At 36.9% G+C, this 23,043-nt stretch overlaps 1 protein-coding gene across 14 annotated transcripts in view; it reads right to left on the reverse strand.

Annotated features, from left to right (window-relative positions):
- Nucleotides 1-3,291: 3,291 nt before the first annotated feature.
- Nucleotides 3,292-23,043, reverse strand: part of PRPF4B (pre-mRNA processing factor 4B) — a 36,576-nt gene continuing 16,824 nt past the window's right edge. The window contains exons 6-17 of one of the 14 annotated variants that reach the window (XR_002072576.2): nt 21,764-21,974; nt 18,354-18,427; nt 16,921-17,011; nt 16,121-16,268; nt 14,690-14,827; nt 13,928-14,081; nt 11,187-11,301; nt 10,436-10,587; nt 9,006-9,092; nt 7,208-7,949; nt 6,653-6,698; nt 3,292-6,138 (exon numbers count right to left, since the gene is read on the reverse strand). Coding sequence is in view for 1 of the 14 variants with exons in the window: in XM_019419861.2 (XP_019275406.1) it covers nt 7,746-7,949; nt 9,006-9,092; nt 10,436-10,587; nt 11,187-11,301; nt 13,928-14,081; nt 14,690-14,827; nt 16,121-16,268; nt 16,921-17,011; nt 18,354-18,427; nt 21,764-21,974 (1,374 nt within the window). In the remaining 13 variants the exon portion in view is untranslated. Of the gene's footprint in view, nt 7,950-9,005; nt 9,093-10,435; nt 10,588-11,186; nt 11,302-12,005; nt 12,130-13,927; nt 14,082-14,689; nt 14,828-16,120; nt 16,269-16,920; nt 17,012-18,353; nt 18,428-21,763; nt 21,975-23,043 lie in introns of those variants that run through there. The other 13 variants (XR_002072582.2, XR_002072580.2, XR_002072579.2 and 10 more) reach the window with 13 other exon arrangements.

Below are 23,043 nucleotides of genomic sequence, written 5' to 3' on the forward strand. Positions count from 1 at the left end.
AAAGGCCTGTTCCCGCTCCCAGCCCCCCACCAAGGCAATTGATATTGCATTTTTGTGTAGCATCCCCCAGCCCCCTTGCCCCCCCCCACCCCCAAGATGAAATAACATGAGATCCAGATGGCGAAGTGAATTTTCAGGACGATTCAAATACACTCTGAAGACAGCAACTGCAGCTCAGTTTCCTTTGTGCTATTTGTAGTCAAAGAATAAGGCTCAAGGAGTTTGCTTAGAAGCAGAGGTCAAAGAGAGCATGCTTAGTTTTTAGATTAGTTTCCAAGAATTTTCTGGAACTGCATCAACACAGCAATAGAAAATTAACTGTTCAGGATCCCTTGTCATAGAACAGAATTTTGCCTAAATCCCACACAGTTGGTGTCATTATCCAAAGTACTAGAACATGCCTTTGATAGAATACAAAAATGGACTCCAGCTTTCACTCTGTTCCAGCTTGCAACGAATGATCTTTCTGGTTTCCCCTCTCAACCACCCTTACTCTCATTATTTAAAAAAAAATTTTTAATGTTTATTTTTGAGAGAGAGACAGAGTGTGAGAAGGGGAGCGGCAGAGAGGGAGACACAGAATCTGAAGCAGGCTCCAGGCTCCAAGCTGTCAGCACAGAACCTGATGCAGGGCTCGAACCCACAAACCGTGAGATCATGACCTGAGCTGAAGTCAGATGCTCAATGGACTGAACCGCCCAGGCGCCCCATCCTTACTTTCATTCTTACAGCTCTGAGTATTGAGCCTTATTTGCCAACCCTTGTACCCATTCTCATTTCTACCTTCTTTACTTGCTTTGCATTTTATCCCTTCACCTTTAGGGTTGTAATGATGTAATTTTTATCTGTGAAAGCTTCAGGAAAGGGACATGCCTGTTCTGTTCACCACTGTATCCCGAACTATCATTGGTTGGCATGTAGATACCCTTCACAGTACATAAGGAAAGGACTTTACCCAGCCTTGAGGACTGTTAGGTGACACAGCAGTTACAGGCGCTGGCTCCAAGGCCAGACTGAGTCTGAACCCAGGCTCTGCCACTTAACAGCTATACACCTCAGTCAGGTTCCTTAACCTTGGTTCTTCACTTTCCTAATTGGTAAGGTGGGTAGAGTTATCTTTTATCTCATATAATCATGTGAGGATTGAGTAAAGTGCCTGGAAAATTACAAAATAGATCAGGGAAAAGAGGAATGACACAGGAGAGCACACTGAATGGAATGAGGTGCCTCAGCACTGAATTCACTGTCACTGGAGTAACAACTCAAGATTATTAATGTCCTACATCTTACAAGGCATGTACCAGGCATCAGGGACACGGTATGAAGTGATGCAGACACCGTCCCTGGTTGTCAAGATCAGGAGTGGGAGTGGGACATGGGCAATGGGGGGTATTTTAGAGGGAGAGGTAGTAAAAGATCACGGTCAGCAGTTCCATGAAATAGATTCCCATGAATAGGATTGCTTTGGGAGGTGGGAGGAGACAGATTCTCAGCTTTAATGTCTTAGAGGTAGGGCAAATTTCTTACTGCAAACATAACCAGGCCACTTTGTTTAGGATGTCATTAGACCTGAAAAAAAAAAAAAAAAAAAAAAAAAAGAGGTAGCTACTGAAACACCAGTTTTCAATTAGTCCCAAATTGCTTTATTTTTTAAAGTTCATTTTGAGAGAGAGAACCGACAGGGGAGGGGCAGAGAGGGGACAGAGGCTCCAAAACAGGCTGTGCTGACAGCAGTGAGCCTAATGCTGGGCTAGAACTCACAAACTGCGAGATCATGACCTGAGCTGAAGTCAGCTGTTTAACTGACTAAGCCACCCAGATGCCCCAGTCCCTAATTGTGTTCAATGTAACTATGTAAAAAACACATTTGCAGCAGTGCAGATTTCAATTATGAGGCAAAGGTACTAATTTTAACACGTCATGATCATTTGTAAAAATAGTTGCCAGAATATTTTGTGTTTAAATGGAGTCTCTAAAATGAGGTTGGAAGGGGCATAATGTACATAGGAAGATGTAGCCATCTTAAGTTCATCTTGTAAAAGGATAGCCAAACATTGCCTATTTTACCCCTACGAGGAAAACTCACCACTGAGGGGTGGGGGCACAGTAGTTACCAACAAAGTCAAAAGACTTGACTTCCAACAGGCTTGAGAAATAGCCAACTTCTACTACTAATTTTGAAGAAACATCTGGCAGTTTGTAACAGACATGTTTAAATTGGAAGTTAATTCCGTCCAGTAAACTTTAGTTGAATTTGGCTTAATGGCTTGCTCATAAATCCCCCATGTTTAGCTCTCTAGTATTGAAGCCTTGTCTTAGCTCCTTTTTGGATCTTTCGATTTCTTCAATGAGAGAAAGCACATCTTTCTCTTTAAAGTTTGCAGCAACCTCCTCCCAAGCCCAATACACTCTGATAAAAAATAGGATCTCAAGACTCTCATGTCACTTTAGAGGAATAGCATATGGTCATTAATCGTCTGCTAGCCCAAGCAGAAAACAACTGGGGCCTTTGGGGGTGGGGGGGAGGGTACCCAGAACCACTGCCATTTGGCCCATTTCTTCCCAAAATCAGGAATCGACTGCTAATGAGAGAAGGGAGCATCAGCTAGGTCAAGTGTATTCACACAGCCACACATTCTGGCTGTCTTCCATTCTCCAGTCCTGCTTTGTGTATTAAAGAGCCACTCAGCCTTGCTGCCACTCTTAAGCATTTTACACGTTGTTTGTTTTGTTAAGGACATTTCCTTAAATGAAAATGGACAGACTAAAGATAAAGTCCAGTATTTGCCAGCCTTTCCCATCTGCAATGAACCAATTGAATGAAATCATTACAGAAGAGGGAGTTCTCTCCTTACTTACAATGTTTCTATTATTAGGAAAACCAAATCAGAACTATATGTACCAAGAATAGGAATCCAACACCGTTCGTTTGGTGTGTGTTGTGCACTTAGTCACTAGGAAGGATTTTGATGTTTGTAAGGAAGATACTAGGCTGTTTCCAAACAGCAGGTTCTGTGAAAGGGCATATTCTGCCAAGTGGTTTGGTAAACTTCTCTCTATACCTTTGCCCTCACTGGGATGCACATCAGATGTCTTCTGAGAACCTGTAAATACCACTCTAACTTAATCCGGCAGTTGTCAATCAGATTTGAGCACAGAATACCTTTCGAGGCAGATCTATGAACACCAGTGAAATAGCATCTAAGAAACTTTAGGTAGGAAATGGTGTTTTAATTTAAGACTAAACACAAGATACCAAACTGGAGCAAAGGAAAAAATCAGGAGACAACCTGGTAACAAGAGGCATATTTTATTAAAGTTTCCCAATAATTGGAAACATTGTTTCTATTTAAAATGAAAGTTACAATTCAAATGATACCATGAGTAATTGGGATACACAATGAGTATTTTCAGAGACCAGCTTCCATATCTTGATCACTAAATGGAAACATTCTTCAGAAGAACAGTCCCTTACCCTACATACAGAAGGAGAAGAAAACAATTAAAGATGCCATGATGATATCTATCAAATAACTGGAAAACATTTTAAGTCAATTTAGTGTACATTATTGACATGTAAAAAAACACAAATGAATCTGTAGTGAACACTTCCAAAAGGAAGACATTCCATCTAGGAGAATGATAAAACTTGTGTTGCATAATATATGCTTGAACTAGTATGCTACAAGGAAAGAAACACTTTACGAAGCCCAATTTCTAATGATATCATAACTCATGAAAGGAAATTACTTATTTGAATGTCTACTTTCCTATCTCCACCATTTAAAAAGGGCATTCCTTAACTGCCTGGCCTAAGTTTGAAGAGATGTGATTCCTGTGTCATTTCAGAGATTTTATTTCTACCTAGCCAGCTCCAGTAACCAAATGATGATCAAGTACAGGTAAAGCAAAGCAGGATGGATGCAAATATGAAACAAATGTGAGAACATTACATTTCTCTGCTCTACCACATACCATAAAACATACGTTTTTCGTATTGTATAAATGCCCTGAGTATTTGTTTTAAAGAGGTGGTTATTATAATGGGGGAAAAAAAAGTTACAGTATTTTACAAATACAAAACTATTTTGAAGTAGTAGAGTGGAATGAGTTATACACTGGGTTTGAATAAACAGGATGCTATTAATAAGGACTTAAGGGTGAAAGTGAATGCTGGGAAGGTCTTCAAAGTTTACGACCAGATGCTCCCTTCCTTCAAAACTTGGATATTCCAACCTGAATTCTGAGACCTTTGAGAATAAGGTCCACCTAGAATGGGCTCTCCAATGTATGTGCTTTCTGGATCTCACCTACCCTCTCACTACAGAAAGTAGGACCTTTTTGAGGGTTGCGTCCTAAGACTTAGGAACCCTGAAGTCCGACACATTCACGGTATTATTTTGCTGTGAAGTGTAATAAAACAAAAAGCTTTACCAGAGATTAATTTATTTGAAAACTATACAGCTACTGTGAAATATGAATGTAGGTTAAAGGTAATTCAACTAAATGACCATAATCAAACACACAGGTCTTACCAAGTTCTGAATTTCTGCCTCTGCAAAATTACAAATTCTAATCAAATCCTGTGTATGTATATAAAGAATGTTTACAGAGTTCCTTTCAAATAGACAAATCTAGGAATGCTAAATTTGGGAAGATTGACTTCTCTCATTTCCCTTAAGAAGAAAAACTGACAGTGACTCTAAATACTGTGTCTATTTTAAGACCATGATTGGTGCACTTGTGAAAACAAAGGGACTAAAAGGAAAGCTGGATTAAAAGGAAAGAGGATTAAGGGAGTTGAATAATAGTGTTCTTCAAATTCCACGACTTGCTATTCTTTTGCATTTGCCAAGGAGATTAGATACCTAAAGCTAAAGACTGCTTTTTGATGTACAAGGTTTTGGTGGTTTCTAGTTTCCTAATAACCCCTAGGGACCAATTCTGACGGCCACGTGTTTAATGTGGAATCTCGCCATTGAGGAGTCTTTCCTACCAACCACTCAATGACCACTGTTTTTTACTGTAGGGGAGGGAAGAGAGGGGAGAGGTAGGAAGCACAATAAAACAAGCATGTACAGATGAACACAACAGCACTACTACTCTAAGTGCCAAACATTAACGAAACCCAAATGATAAGGCTGAAAACTAAAAAATTAGACAAAAATTAAATGGAGGATTCTTTTTTGTTTGTTTGTTTTAATCTTTTATAGGACAGAAACCTTAGCTCATGTCTTCTGGCTGTCATCATCTTCCACTGAACTGCACCTAAAACACAAAGAACAAGTAACAAGCAACTTTGTTTTTTAAAGAATAGGTAATAGTTTTGAAGGCATAAGATGAACTGTCTCTAGTGGAAGTTAACTTACTTAAATAATTATATAAAACGAAGCCATGAAAAATCACCAGAAGCATCAAAATGTTAACAATTTTGAGTGAAAATAACTACAAAAGACTCGAATATGCAGCATATGATCACCAAAATAAAGTAAATCATGGTGGGAAAATCACTACCCATTTTGTTAAGGTAGAAAAGCTGCACCTGTGAAGCCTTTTGTAAAAGGCTTCCCTCTACCTGAAGATGGAAACCAGCTTGTATTTACTTTAGTAAAGTCTAAACCATGAAGAGACGGGGTGTAGATTCAAAGTTGGCTTATTATATCATCTATCACCTTCCTGGCTGTAGTTCATTTCATGTCTTTAAATGGAGCAAAACCCACCAGAAGAATGCTGCTATTCTGATTTTCCATTCTTGAATGCACCAAAACGTGCATCTTGTTGTAATTAGGTGCCTGGGTGAATAAAAAAATCCCATTTACAATTTAAAAATATTATTTAAACCCCAAAAATCTGATTATTTTCCACATTGCTCAGGAAGACAAGCATTAATTTTACCACCCAAACAGAAAAGATTCATATGCATTTCTGAAAAAGCTCCCCTACCATGTTTAAAAATACGAATTCCTTTGTGTTGCAAAACCAAGCTGATTTACATGATTTTGTCTTAAATTGTGGCTAAATGTTTATCTACACATGCTGTCAGAAATAACCTTGTTAAGAAGGTGAAGCTGGTGTCTCAGCAAATCAGACCCCTTGGAGAAGGCGTTGAATGGCCTGTGCCCCGTTTTCCTTTTTTCTCTTTCCGCACCATCAGAAGGAAAAGTGAGAAAATAGCAGAAACATTAGTTAAATCCTGAATTATACCCCATAACCTACAGGAATTATCTCACTACACTGAAAGCTGACAATATTTGCAGGATTCTTTTGATGAAATAATTAGGATCCTGATTATTAATAAAATGATAAACTTGTGGCTAGGCTTTACATCTTTAACAAATAATTCTTTTAAAGACTTAAAGGAAGAAATGAAAGGTTGCTTTTAACTAGTTATGGTTTACCTGACTTACCAGCACTGAAGACAAAAACTTTTAAAAATGGCTACAAATGCCTTGTTCACAAAAGACTTTATTATCTAGTGATGCATACTGAGAACATACAGAAATCTGCATGGTCCACTTCACATGCAGTAGAACAATCTTCACTTTACAATAAGTGAGTGTCAACTGTTTTATGCAATAGACAACACTTTAAAGTCACATTCTTAAAGAAAAGCTTCATTTACAAAAGAAATAAAAGGTAAAGAAGCAATTACCGCTTTTAAAAAGCAGCTGCTTTGTTCAAGAGTGGAAGGTTTATGCCTGTATTGAAAGACAACATGATCACAAATAATGAAAACAATGAACAAATGAAAAAACACTTTTACCATAAAGCAGTACACTTTCAAAATGACATACAAATAGTTAAAAATTTCATTATGTTGTCTAACTTTTAAATATGAGGACTCTCAGAATTAGGCCTCAACATTTGTAATTAGTAAATGAAAACTACGCATTGTTTCTATGTCACTACGAACTGTATTTAACAAAATGTATATAAAGTCTATAGCAAGTTGATTTAAAAAAATTAAAGTTAATAAGAAACAGTACACTGAAGGCGCTCTATCCATCAAGCGCACACTCTTCCAATTTTAAATGTGATGAACAGAACAGAAATTGTAACTATGCCACAGTCGCGATGCCAAAAAAGAAAACGAGATCAGTTAGCACACATGCAGGGAATTCCGCCACAAAGCTAATATCCCTCATTTGTCAACTGTTCCAATAAAATAACGTCTTAAAACGCCAGTGATGTTGATGGTTTAGCTTACCTTCAGTGTACTGAATGTTGTACACAACCTGCTTTAAAAGAGGAGGCCGTCCCTGCAGGCAGGCTCAAGAAGGAACAGACCCCCTTCGGCACTGACTACGCCAAGGGCATGCCGCTGTGGCCTGCACACACATACCTAGGAAAATGTGAATATAAACAGCATTTATGCTGGCCATTTTATCTGAAGACCAATATGAAGCCAAGTTTGCTAAAAATAAATCAACCACCCAACATTACTACTCCTTTTATAACAGATGCTTTTGTCTTTTATGTGAACTGCAACCATATACATTTGCACTGTAATTCTGTGCAGTCTTGGCAATTAAAACAGTTCTACAGTGAAATTTCACATAAGACACAAAACAGATTAACTAACATTTCTAAAAGAAATATCACCCTTGGTGTTAATTCAAATATATCATGCTTCCTCAAATTTGCTGGAGAAATATTTATAAGTTTATATACATTAATAAACTGCTGTGAAATTTCTTCAGTCTTTGTATTTAATTACTCAAACCCTTGGAGCTTCTTCATCTCGTTTAAATTTTTTCCTGGATGAAGGCATGCTGTAGGGCCTGATTGATGCTAATTCGTTTAGCTGGGTCCAACATCAGGATCTGGTCCAACAAGTCCTTTAGCTGGTGTACTTTTTTACGTTGGTCTTCAGGAAGTCGCTGGCACCCAATCAAGTCAGCCAACAGGTCCTTGGTTGGATTAATGGTGCTCATGACAGTAACCTTCTCCTAAAAATAATTTTTAAAATGTGTATGTCTAAATGAGTTACTAAGCATATGTAACTTAAATCAGACTGCTTCATCAAGACTTCTAACATAGATTATCATCTACTCATTGAAAACTTTGACACAGCTTCCTCTAGTCTACATCTTTTTAAGAAGCAACCAAAAAACTTCAATGGGGAAAAAAAAAATCAACCCCAAGTTAGCAATGACAGTTTTTAAAAAACACTGTAATTTAATTTTGTAAAAAGAGAGAAAATGTCAAAAGAAAGAAGTCTGTGAAAACCCTAAAACAGTTTAATAATAATTAACAGTAAACACTTGAGTTTGAACTGTACTTTCCCTATCCTGAAGTGGTAACAAACAGACACGGAAGCAAGTCCATACCAAAAAGTGTTTGTGGTTAAGTGCTCCGATGAAGTTAGGAACAGCCGATATAATGGGGCAAACAAAAACAAAGAAGTCCTTACTTTAACCTGGAGGTTTTAGAAGGGCTCATGTAGAATGTGTATTTCCCTTGAGGCCTGAAGTTGGACAAATTATTTTTAGGGGATGAGGAAGTACAGGAGGCAGATAAGGTCAGGACAGTCTGTGAACAAAGGCACAGAGGTGTGACACAGCAGGCCCTTTGGCTAACTGCCAAGTGTGGCATGGTGGGGTTTACAGAGTACTGCGAGGGGGTGGGAACTGCTGAAGATGGCAGAGTTCATCAGAGAGGAACCCAAAGAAGGGTTTTTAAGCAGGGAGAATAACATGATCAGATTTGTTTTCAAAAAGATCACTCTGGCAAGCAGCACAAAAGCTGGATGGGAGGCCAGAATCCAAAGAACAGAGGAAGAGGGCCATTTAAATGTGACCTATAATAAAAATAGACTCATTATACTAAACATTTTTAAATTCCTTCATCTTTTTCATAACCTGATTGTGTTTTATTCAGGAACTGGCCAACAGCAAAAGGAATTATTTTTAGTGTTTTAAATATTCATTGCTCCTAGTACCACCCAGCATTGTTTGTTCACAGTAAGAAAATCATTTAATGTAGCACAGCTAAAAGAGACTTACCCTCTCTGTTACTTTATCAACTTCTATATACATGAAGTTGAGGTTTTGATCAAAATGCTGGTCTTTGAATACACCTTTCCGAATCATCTGGCAATAAAGCAAAACAAAACTTGGGTTTTGAACTATTATGAAACAGTCTGGCCTACTAACAATTTAATACGAAACAAGTCACAAATAATATTAATTTAGTCTCTCTAGGTTTGTCTCCTTGTTTAGGAATCTTAGAGTCCTTGCTCTGGAGAGTTTAACCCCTTTGAAAGAGCAAATAGAAATGCTGTGCCTGAAACTACTTAATATCATGAAATTCAATTTTCCCAGGCAGTGACTTAAACCAATTATAATATCACATTGTGCTTTCATTATTCAAAATTGAGGATCAAACAAAGACAAAATAATTTATGCTTAGAAAGTAAAAGTATCACACATTTGGACCCTTTTCTCTTGGCAGTTTAAGAAACCCAATGAAATTTCACAAATTATGTTCCAATGGTCCAAAGAGGATATAGGTGAGACCTCATTAAAACAAATACCAACATGGCTAATTTTTGTGTAACTTCTTCTAACCAAGCCCAACATAATAGAATTTGGACAGTACCTGAAAAATACAATGGCTTCTGACCCATACGTGGAAAAGTCTGTAATCTCTCAGAAATTTAGCAAATAAACTGAAATCATCAAAGTCTAACATATGGCCCTCAGGTTTATAAATGCCTCAAGTTTCTGCTTCATTTCTGAAATAATTGTTGTAGCTGAAGCATTAAGGGTGAATTTTAGGTTATAAAGATGTCAAGTTCAAGGGAGTTTTCTTTGTAACTTCCTTTCCCAAAGAACTTCTAATCTGAATAAACTGAAGGCCATCAAGTTCCTTTTCCAGTAGTCCCCCATCATTCTGACAACTGAGCCCTTCTTCACATCTGAACTAACCTGACCTGCATCTTTTTTCATTCCACCTCTCAAGCATGTTTGGTGCTGTTATCAATATACGGTGTGCTCCCAAGGCTGCTTCTCTGCCCATCATTAAAGGACAATAAACAAACAAGGGAAGAACAAAGATATGAAACAGTCATATATATACACATGTATGGTGCTGAACAAATTTATGCTCATCAATCTCTCTTCCTCAATTCCAATTCTACTCCAAACTCTAGGCCCCTACCCTCCTGCTTAAAAGAATAAAGAAAAGCAAAGAGAGACATTAAAAGGAAGAGGAAAATGGACTTCTCTTATCTTGACAGCTCTTGGTTGATTAGAACCACTAACTTAAACAGCAGAAATGAAAAAGAACTAAGGAATCACAGTAGCCATATACCTGCCTTTCTGAAATTGTTTTATAGACACTACTGAGGACTAAGTGTCAGCAATCTACTGGTCTACAATAAACTACTGCTAAGACCTCAAAAAACAAAAAGCAGCTCACACTAATGTCCTACCTTATTGGGCATCTTTCCTTTGAGATCCATGGCAAGCTTCAACATATGGTTATTGGTTTTGCCAGGAAACAAAATTTTTCCGGTGTAGAGTTCATATAAGGTACAACCCACAGACCACATGTCTATACCATAGTCATAGCTTTTCCCTATAACTGAAAACAAAATGGGAGTGTTAATACATGATGATAAAAACAATCAACTACAATTTATTTTCATTAATGAGGGATTAATTTAGCTCGGCCTCCATAACTGCAATCTTAATACCTCACTTTGGCATTAGCTTTATGTTTTTTCCCCACTAATTCTTAGTAGACTCTTAAACTTAAAAACCTTAAAAAATGACAAAATGCAGAAGGGACTGAAGGGGGGTGTGGAAGAAAGTGTGTATTTCTTTTTTCATTTCACCTTTGGTGGAGGTGCTAACCAGCCTCAACCAAGGCAATAGGAAGAGAAAAAAACAAAGGTCCCATATAATCCATAAATTTGATAATCAGACCTTGAGTAATCAAGAGCAGTCTTCTAAAGCCGAGGATTTTCCAGAACTGTTTTGCTACTCTTGCCAGACATGATCAAGACTCCTGTCACAACTACCACCATTCCACCTGAGGAGGATGAACTTGCTACGGTTCCCTTCCTCATGAATGACCTCGAGCAGCTGCTGAAGTGCGATGGAAAACAGTACTTAGACATTAAATATGCTGTTTCCACTGCATATGATGGCCCAGGTCAAAGAACAGCTGAAGAGACTTACTGATTTCAGGAGCACGATAAAATCTACTGACAAGATAAGGTGTTATGTCATTATCCGCAACATGTGAAGCCGACCCAAAATCGCAGAGCTTTAAAATAGTTTTTGATTCATTAACCTGCAAAACATTTTATCATGGAAGTTTAATTCATGCCAGAAAGAATTAAGACAAATAATCAGATAAAAAACAATGGGTTTTGAGAAGTTATTTCCAATACTGAAAACAAAGTTACCCATTTAAAAATTCCTTTTCTAATTATCTTAGAACTCAATTTCCTAATTATAGAAAATTAAGAGCTATCAAGTATTTGATTATAATTAGTTAAAAGAACTTTTTTCAGTGAGGAAATATGGAATAATACCAAATACAATTTTAACCTATGCTACTTTGAAAAGGGAGGGGTAATAGAAAAATCTCATTGAAGCAAAGCATCTTCTAAAAATCCCCAGAATACCTGAATAAAGTCAAGTTACTAATTTAAAGGAACATGAACACGTTTATTAAGAAGGGATCACATTTAGATTCTAACTTTCAATTGACTGAGGTTAACTTTCAGTTGCCAGAAAATTATGATAGCAATGAAAGCAGAGGACGATTCAGATTAAATCTGGACAAAATCAGAGTAAAAACATTCTTCACCGGAAGCTGCTAGACCATCCCAAATTTAGCAATCACTTCAAGTCTAAAAAATACTAAATCCCTTAAATATAAAAAAGGTATTAGTCAAGAAAATGTTAAATATATTTGGCACAATATTTGATAAATATGAACTCTATATTAGTCATTTGTTTCTTTTTTCCTTTGTAAATACTTCAACATACACAGTAACAGTGACATCTGCTGAGAAAGGCTGGAGCTGCTCCCATGGCTGCTGCCACTCATGAGTCAGAAGCATGTTCAGGATTAACAAGTGAAGATAATTCATATTCCAGAGTCCCTTCCCCCCTTCAAAAGAGACACACACAAATTCCGAGTTGGGACTTGAACTTGGCCTATAGTTCCCACCCCAAAGAAACATAACACTTTAACATAAACACTTTCTACTGGGATATCCAAGTCTGGTCAGTGTTACAGATTGGCCCATTACAGTTGATATCCACAGAATTAAGCTAATAATGGAAATGATTATTTTTAACTGCCATATCCGTAACCATTCTCTTCATCTGGGGTCTCAGGAAGATAGGGATCTTCAAATGGAAAAGTACTTGTGAAGCTTTTTAAAAAGTATAAACTGCATTCAGCTACTTAATTAACGAAGCAGTTTAAAACCCAGAGAAACCTCAGGACAATTTTAAAATTACAATCTACCAGTTCCACTGACAGGAGTTCCACTCTTGGGCTGGCTAACATGCCTTAAATGATAGCAGGGGAGCCACACTTATGTGCATTTCAGTTTGGCTACACAATTTCTATCCTCTCACAAGGAATGTGGTACTCCTACCACACTGATGGTTGAAATCCTGGGCTAGAAGTTTTGGATTTTCATTCACAAGCAGCTCCCTGTGATCTCTGAGGTCTATTTCCTCCTTTCTTGGGAAGGAGAGACAACATTCAGTGTCTGAAGTCCATGTGAAAACCTTATGAGAGTAGCATTAACTCAAAGAAAATGAAGTTTTAAAAATAAGAGCAAAGGTCTTATTCTTTAACTTCTATGGTAGTTAAACAGATTTTCAATGCATAGTTACCTTTAGGTTTTATAGATCTTACACATTCTTTGATATGAATGTTATATTTCACAATTTAAAGAAAATTGAGGTAAAAACTAACTATGAAGTTGACTAGGCAAGTCTACAATTCATTGATTTCACTGTAATTACTCAGCTCTTCTAACCCCAAATTATATTGGATACGCAATACATTGTAAAGTCAGACAAAACATGCTAAGATGGAATTTCTCATTATTTATGTGCTAGTCTGGAAGAAAATATTTTAAGATATTAAAAAAGTAAAAGAAGAATCTGAACTAACAGCTAAGTTACTGACAAGGGATCCTTAAACTTTAATGGGATCGTAATCTTTTAAAAGTGTAGAACATGTTACTAGCAGACAAGTTAGGAATTCCTCAAGTTGTGAACATACCCGCAACTCTGAACATCTCAGAACAGGGGTGAAGAAATGGGGCCAGGGAGGGAAGAGGTATGTGTGCATTCATCACTCCCCTATCAGGATATATTACTTTTAAATTTCAAAAACATGTACTCTGTGAAAGCTGCATATTATACCAGAAGTCCTTAGGAGATAAAGACTGAAAGGGACACCTTTCAATGTAATCACAACTGAGTTACTGTGTTTGGACCCCCTCCTGGGCACCTACAGACAAACCGTAGATTTAAGAGATAATTCTCCTTAATTGTCTCTAACCCTGTCAGACCACAGAGAACAAAGAGTTGTGAACATTCCTAATTTCAAACAACACATATGCATCTTTTATTTTTTTCTTTTTAGATACCAGAAGAAACCCACCATTACTCCATTAAAGCACTCCTGAGATTTATGTGTACTCTAAATCCATCAATAAAAGGAAAAAATTGGGGACAATAGCCTATTTCCTTTCTTTACAGTTTACTATGAAATTTCATGGACCAACTTCCATAAAAGTAAACCCTGGTTAAGTCCTTTGTAATGGGTAATTAATATACTGAGTTGTTCTTCTAAGACATCGTTTCTAGAATAATACAGTGGTAATCACATCATTGGTAAGAAACTATATGGATGTACAAGGCAACCTGACTGATGGACTTACCAGGATATTGTCTGGCTTGATATCTGCATGTAGGATATTGCATCTTTTAAGGAGTTTTAATGCCAAGAACAGCTGCTGACTATAGGACCTCACGGCTTTAATATGAAGACCAACATCTTTACCATATTTTTTTAACACCTCTCGTAAATTCATACTTTTAGGAGAGAAAAGCAACAACACAAAATTAGGGGTTAAAATGCAAAATGGAAATAAAAAAGGCAAAATCATGTCCAAGCATAAAGTAAAATCAAATCTGCAATCTGGATTATAATGAAAGTACCTGTTCAAGAACCTCCTCAGATGTTTAATAAATTATTCTACATTGAAATGAGAGCACATGAATCTGTGTGTATATAACACAACTTTCCAGTAAAACTCAATTTTCAAAAATAGAAGGGAAGACATACAATGGTAAAATTCCTATTGATTTCAGAATGGTTCACATCTGAAAGCCTAAAACTAAAGCCATACTTTTGACAATCAAAATTGTATTTTCCTACTCCACTATTTCCATTTCTTTTTATCATGGTGTAAAAGTATTGAACTTTCGGAGAACCTCTGTTGCACTGATGGCTACAGGAGATTAGAGTTTGGCACACGGTATGCAGTCAATTCGTGTTTATACATTAACTATTGTCAAGAAACTAGTTCTTAACCAAAAGTAAAAGACAAACCCAGAGCTAACTGGAAAAATAAAACACACAGAAAATTTGTCATCACATTTATCTAAATGTTTAGTAATGTACAGATTTGACAGCTTACCTTAGAGGCTCAAATACGAGACAGAGATGCTGCTTGTGATAAAAGTGTCTGAAGAGTCGCAAACAATGAAATTTGTCATCAGGATCAGCATCATTAAGTTTTTTCAAGAATTCTAGTTCTTTTAAGCCAGTTTTTTGCCTGAAAAGTAAAAAAAAAAAAATCAAAATTGAACACAATACAGATTAAAAAAAAAATCAAACAATATTTAACTAGTTCCAGTCTGATGTATTACAGATGATAAGCAGTTTGGAATTTTTTTTAAATACTAATAAATCTATTGAGGACTGACAAGTCTGTATATCATTAATGCAATAATTTATACTGAGCCAAATATTGTTCTCACGTAGTTAATTTCCACAATTAACAGAAAGAAACACTAAGAAACAAACCCACATTTCTTGAAGGAATTCAATCTTGCACATATTTTATCTCAAAAACATCTTGATGTAAATGTTATTTTAACAAAAACAGAACCACCCTGTACAAGTTCTGGTGTAAGAGTCTAATAATGGATGTCTTACCAAGTATTAAATATTTGGTTTTCCTCTAAAATTCTAGTTATAATTTAATGGACTATTACTCGACAATCAAAAAGAATGAAATCTTGCCATCTGCAACAACATGGATGGAACGAGAGTGCATTATGCTAAGCAAAATTAGCCAGAGAAAGACAAATATCATGATTTCACTCATATGTAGAATTTAAAATACACAACTGATAAAACATAAGGAAAGGGAAGCAAAAATAATGGGGGCGCCTGGGTGGCTCAGTCGGTTAAGCGGCTGACTTCAGCTCAGGTCATGATCTCGCGGTCTGTGAGTTCGAGCCCCGCGTCGGGCTCTGTGCGGACAGCTCAGAGCCTGGAGCCTGTTTCAGATTCTGTGTCTCCCTCTCTCTGACCCTCCCCCATTCATGCTCTGTCTCTGTCTCAAAAATAAATAAACGTTAAAAAAAATAATGTAAAAATAGGGAGGGGGACAAAACTTAGATCTAAATATAGAGAACAAACTGAGGGTTGCTGGAAGGGTTGTGGGTGGGGGGAGGGGCTAAATGGGTGATGGGCATTAAGGAGGACAGACACCTGTTGGGATAGCACTGGGTGTTGTATGTAGGGGATGAAATCACTAGATTTTACTCCTGAAATCATTATTGCACTATATGCTAACTAACTTGGATGTAAATTAAAAAATAAAAATAATGGCAAGTTGACTTTAACATCAACTCAGTGTGTGGTTATGGATTGTGCTTATTAGAACATATGGGTATGGCAATTACCTCTATTGTATAAAAGAAAAAGGGCATCAGATTCAATACCATCATTCTGTCATTTTAGAACTGCAATACTTTTATAGACTGTTATACTTTTTAAAAATCTTCATGTGTCAATACCTGTGTTTTTAGGTTTCATTACATATGTCTTCTGAACTTACATGAGCTCATTGTTTCTGATGATTTTTACAGCCACTTCTTGGTTTGCTCTTGCATTATCTCTGGCTCGTACAACGTTACTGAATACACCCTGGCCAGTGTAGCCATACACATTGTAACGCTTATCTAGGACTTCACCTATGTTCACGCCTAGAAAAGTAAATTAAGAAATGGGAATTTTGAAAACAATAAATACTTAAGAAAACTCTGAGATACACATAATTAAAAGAAACAGTGCAGTCACTTAAAAAAGTGTGTCAAATCTCTACTGTGTGTTTGGTGTCCTAGGCACCAGGGAGAATCAAAGCCAAGCCTCCATCATTCGTCACTCTTTCATAATGTGGTTCAAGCTGCATGCCCACTTCCTATCCACTGCTGAGGATTTCAACATTGAGTAGGGAAGAAATGTGCTCACTGAAGTGTTTCCAACTGTAGTCCTGCAGGACAAATACTGCATGACTGGCATCCCAAGCTCCTTGTATGTCGTTTTTCTTGGTTTTCAGATCAAGACGAGCAAGTGACGTTCCCCCTCCTCCTCCTGGAGGCTTATCTCATGGCTGAAAACAACTTTGAATAGATTTAAGTTGCACATCAAGTTTTTACCTCACGTCTATTCATGAAGCTCGTGGGCTGCTTACTAGATTACGACATGGGTTCATGCAGCTATCCAATGTGCCATACTTTGTAAGTGCTGGCACTGTGATGGGACTCTCAGAGTTCTCCAATGTGTGACTGCATCAAGCAAAAGAATTCTATAAAATATTGCAATGAACTCTAAAATTAATCAGAACCGTGAACTTACGGTAATAGCCTTCTGCATCTGTCCAGTTATCCCTGAGGTTGGGATTCTCTTTGAAATCTTTCCCAATACCAGCAGCCCGAAGACGAGCACTCTGAAATGAAGGAGGCAACAACAGAGCCATTTACCTACTAATCAGGCAGACATTTAAACCACTTCCTTTAAAACAAAAATGGGCAAAACAAGCTATAATTCAATAAAAACATCTTATGCCAAATTAAGTAAACTCTTACCATCACCTGGAAACATGAGTAACAAAGTCTCTTATACCACAATAACGCTCAGGAAAAAAGTTAAAGTATCTTCAAGAAATCTTAGGAATATGACTAGGGCATTATAAATGAAAAAGACTCAAAACCAGGTCTGGTTTTTGACAGCTATTAATAGACAAAGGGGGACAAAAATTACAGATGGGCACTCAGTTAACAATAGGTATCCAACACTCTCTTCTACCAATTCCACATTTCTTATACTGCCTTGTCCACTTGCCACCCCTTGGCTCCTCTTCCCACATATGCATGAAAGGTCACTGGCTGTACTAACAGTTTGTCTGGGAAATTAAGAATATTACAAACCACTCTCCATGATACCCAGAAGGCCCCTGTCACCCAAGCAAATGATGGGCACTGATACTTTCACTGGCTCAATCATCATTTCATCATTCCTTAACCTGGCATTATTTAGTATTTCTGTTTAAAATACAGACGTAGACACATGAGCCCATGATCAAGGTCTTCCGGGTCCTGGACACAGACTGCTTAATCCTACTCCATTTTTAATTTCCCCTTTTTATGTTTATCCCCCTACTTCCTCTTCTTGCCAAAGCCTCCTTATTTCTCATATTCTCTTGAATTTATAATGAAAAAATTCCATACTTTTGAGTATGTTTTTAAGACTTTTTCAAGAAAAGAAAACTGGAAACATGGCTAAAAAGCCAAAATTTCTTAATCCCCTGCCTTAGAATAACACTCAGAACTCTTTAATGACTTTATTAGGACCCAAATCCTAACTTTTTAATCACCAATAATATCGAAGCCCAAAGTGGACTCTGCTCTAATACCAGCTTGGAAATTATTGGTACCATCTTGTCTCAGCTAACTATGCCCTACACACACACACACACACACACACACACACACACACACACATTTTAAATCCAAGAAAATGTTGCTTGAGAAAAATAACTACACATTTAAGTCATTTGGTGTTTAACTTTTCTGAACCTCCCAAACTGTTCTGCTATACTTGTTTTTAAAATATTGACCTAATTTCAGACTTCGAGAAATGTTGCAACATTAGTACAGAGAGTTTCCAGATAACCTTCAATCAGACTGTCCAAATGTTAGCATATATTTGCTTTATCTATTACTCTCTCTCTCTATATATATACAACGCTTATACATTTCATTTAAAGTTACGTAAGTAAAATTACTTACATCAAAATAGGCAGCAAACATATCATCAGATTCGGTAAACATATCAGGTGCCAACAGCTTCTTCTGAGATGAACCTAAATGGAAATGAACAGTAATATTTGAAAAATGAAGGGATACAAATTAAAACACAAATCAGTCATCAATGTAAAATCACTAACAATTCAGTTTCTTTCCTCTTGCACGAGTTTTTCATTAATACCCATCCAAAAGTTACTTTAACACTTAACATATATAAGGCCATCCATTCTTTACTAAAAAGATTCATTTCAGAAAGTTGAAACACCTAATTATCAGTACTTTCTCCAATGTTAGTTAAATTAATATGCTAATAGGTAAATAATAATTATGTATTAAAATCAAAGTTCCTCTTCAAAAAATTCTATTTCTAGGAGTGCCTGGGTGGCACAGTCACTTAAGCTTCCAACTTCAGTTCAGGTTATGACCTCGCGGTTTGTGAGTTCTAGCTCTGTATTGGTACCTGTCAGCTGGCTTCAGATCCTTGGTCTCACTCTCTCTCTGCCCCTCCCCTGCTTGTACTTTCCCCTCTCCCAAAAATAAACTTTAAAAAAATAAAATAAATAAATTCTAGGGGCAGCTGGGTAGCTCAGTCAGTTGAGCAATCGACTCTTGATTTCAGCTCAGGTCACAATCTCACAGTTTCAAGCATTTGAGTCTTGCTCTGCGCTGCTGGTGTGGAGCCTGCTTGGAATTATCTGTCTCGCCAATGTTACCCCCCCTCACTCATGCGCATGCTCTCTCTCTCAAAAAAAAAAAAAAAAAAAACAAAAACAAAAAACCAACAAGAACCCCCACAAAAACAAGCCCTGATAAACAAGAACTCAGACATTACTTGGGAGAGGCAAAACTGTGTAAGCCTTACAGCATAAAATTTGGAAACACAGCACAACCATACTCTTTAGACCCAGCAACTCCACTTCTACAAAATCATCTCAAAGACAGAGTGGTACACATTAAAAAAATGACAATGCACAATCGCATTATAATTAATGGTCCAATGAATACTCAACAACTGGAGACAACCCAAACATCTACCATTAGAAGACAATGAATAAACTTTGGCACATTCATTACACTGGAATAGTACACAGCTATAAAAAGGAATGAAGATTTTTTTCACATCGAGGAGTGTATATATCTTTGTGTGTTCTTGTATACATAGGATACAGATACACACACATATGAAGGACCATTTTAATAATAAAACAGAAAATTCCTAAAAATCACAAGCAAAAGAAAAAAAATAAACCTAAATCTATTAAATGAGTGGTACACCCACACAAAGAAGTATTTCAAGTGATTTTACACTTTGGAATGTATCCCAAGGATAAAAAGAATATTGATCATACTGATAAGTATGTAAATAAAAGCTTCAAAATAACCCAAATAATGTTATTAGGAGTCAAGTTTTTCACTAAAATAGAAATATAAAATCAAAGAACTTAATAAAAACCTTATATAAGTACGAATTTGAATTGACACTTTTTTAGTATGAACCCCCCCCCTTCCAAAAAGGTATGTATGTCCTAGCTTTGTCCACTGAAAAGTCCCATGAATAATGGGCACCCCTACGTGCCCTGTGACCTCTGAATGGAATTTCCTATTATATGGCACCAGCGTTCCTTAGATCAACAGCTGTTTCTGTTCTGGGACAAGATACCCATAAGGTGAGCCTGTGAAATCTCACACTGTGGTAAAACTAATTTTGCAAACTACAGTGAAGCAAATCTGGCCCCTTATTTTCATATGGTCCATTTTTATGTTTTCAAAGATTTTGGGGAAAAACATGAGAATATTTTGTGACGTTTGAAAATTATTGAAAATTTAAATTTTGGTGTCCACACAGGTTTTTTTGGGAGGAACACAGCTGCTTCTGCTCTACAACAGCCGAGTTCAGTAGTTGGAACAGAGAAAAAAAGTCTAAATTATGAAAACCTAAAATATTCTCTATCTGACCTTTTACAGTTTGCCAACCCCTGTCCTAGAAAGAATAATATTAATAAGTATATATTACCAATTAATCCTGTAGGGTGTGGGTCAAAAAGACATTAGAAACCAACTTAAAAAGGCTCTTCCCCACCTCAGTTGGAAAGAGAATTTAAGTATATAATGATACGAAACCATGAAAACATGACAAAAACTACCAAAATTTCACTGGTTATCTCTGGAGGTTGCTAATGTACCAAACTCTATCTATGCTAAAAATTAGTCAATAAAAGAAAATAATGAAGCATTTATCCCAACTCTCCTGTACAAACTATGTTTCACGGTAACCAAAGAATGGAAACCTTTTCTTTTATGGAATTACAGGTAGTAATTCAAAAGGAATTATAATTTAAGAATCACCACTTTGGAGTGTGTCCACACCCCCCCACCCCTGCCCCTCATGAAAGAATGGATCTAAGTAATGATCACCAATGGCTACTGAAACTGCTAGGTGAACAGCTGAAGGTAAACTTCATACTGGACACACAATCTCAAGGTCAATAAAAACAGGACAAACACACACCACACGCCACCTGTGCAAGTGCACACCACTACTTATGAAGTATTCTTGCCAAAACAGTTAACTTAAATCTGCTCAAGTCTCCAACACGTTAGTGTTCAAGAAACACTGAAGATAGAGGAAATAAGATAAATGGCCCAAGAATGTGGTAAAATCAGAGTGCAAAGAAAAGTTTATAGGACACATGGCCCCAGTATCTTCACAAGTAAATGGAAAGGGGGGAGGAGGAAAGGATGAGAATATTAAAGACTCTGAGACATTGAGAGAGGTATGGGCATCTTATGTGGATTCTGATTCAAACCAGCCAACTGTAATTAGACATTAGATATTTAAAAGCGATCAATTTTTTTAAGTAATGTTTTTTTAAAAAAAAGTTCTTATCTAGCAGAGATACAAAATGAAATATTTATAGACAAAATGAAATCATGGCTGGGATCTGCTTTAGAATACTCTAGCAAGCAAAACAGAAGCTAATGACATTTTTAAAATATATGTATGTATGTATGTATGTATGTATGTATGTATGTATGTATTTATGTATTTATTTTAAGTAAGCTCTGTGCCCAACATGGGGCTTGAACACATGACCTCGAGATCAAGGGTTGCATGCTCTACTGACTAAGCCAGCCAGGCGCCCCAAACAGAAGGTAACGAACAATGTGGGATTCCGTATACTGTTTTAGGTTATGTGAACTAATAAAAAATATTTATAAAGAACATTCACTGGGACTCATTTAATACTATATTACCATAAGATTTAACAGGGGTTAACAGGGGCAACATTTCTAATCCCTTTCACTTTTCCCCATTCCAAAACAATCTCTTTCATTATTTACAGAGCTAAAAATTCAGAGAAAAGCATGATCAAAACAAAAATCTAACTTACCATTATTCTGTTCAACTGTCATTAGATTATGCTTGGCTTTTACTGAAGCCTCAAATGTATCAACATTTTCCCGTTCATACTCTTTAACATCAGCAGCTACCCTTTCTAGAATGTCATCTGGAGAAGGTGACCGCGTACAGGTACTGCTCTGGGGGCTGCTGGGTTCAGATGGCACAGACATATTGCTATCTTCAGCAAGATATTTATATTTCTGTAACAACAATACAACATATTATTTTCATAAAATCTGATGCATATTTGCTAAAGAGGTATTGCACTGAAAAGAGTGTTAAATAATGTTAAAAATTTTTTAAAGAGTATTGATGCCTTCACTGAATCAGATCCACAATCCCTTACATAGAATTCCAAAATCCACACAACTCTGAAAGAGATTTTCTATGTTCGGTGCACATTCATTAGGTGACAAAACCTGACATGAACAGATGTGATGCTATTTGTAGTCTTATTTTTATCTCCCCCAGTGTGAACAGAATATGCCTCACTGCAGAAATACTACTGTGTTTGATAACGGGGTGCTGCTCCTAGAGCCCACTGATGGGGCTAAATAATATACATAGATGCACCATATTACCTTTCTAAAATTCAAATAGTTCTGAGTTCTGAAGCACATCTGGCCCCAAGGGATGGAGATAAGGGATTGTGGACCTGGGCAAGAACAAAAAAAGATTCAACCAAGTCTTTAGGGATATCAGTTTAATAACAACAATTTCATCAGTGCCCCAGAAAAGGTTCTCTGGAATTCCAGTTTTGCCCTACATCTTCTGATGATTCAAGTTCTTTCCTTTGCTCTGACATACCAGTACATGGTTTATGATTTGCTACATATGTGTAAGTGAGCTAGTATGACTGTCCTTTCCTTTTGTCTGATGTTCTTATAGCACCTAAACATTTTTTACTTCTTCCAGAATGCATTCTCAACTTCATTGCTCACCTTCCATTAGGGGAAAACTTTACACTTTACAGGGACTGCCGTCCACAAAGCATCTAGTGGCCATGGCTTTAAGTCAGGATGGCCGAGGCATAACTGACAATCTTCCAAGGCAGGTAACCAAATCATTAAATGACCATATAAAGACCTATGTATAACACCCTTTCCCCACCCCACTTTCTTAATCACCTAGCTCTAAACGACTCAAACTTATTTTTGAGATGTTCCATGTAAACAATCACATTTGCATTAGAAATTTACCATTTTTTTTAGACCTTAAAATAGTTCTCCACCCCCACATAGAGAAATTCTTCCTTCTAACTGAAATTCT

Source organism: Panthera pardus, unplaced genomic scaffold (genome assembly GCF_024362965.1).
Source record: "Panthera pardus isolate Hobbes unplaced genomic scaffold, ASM2436296v1 HiC_scaffold_17, whole genome shotgun sequence".
Taxonomy (NCBI): domain Eukaryota; kingdom Metazoa; phylum Chordata; class Mammalia; order Carnivora; family Felidae; genus Panthera; species Panthera pardus.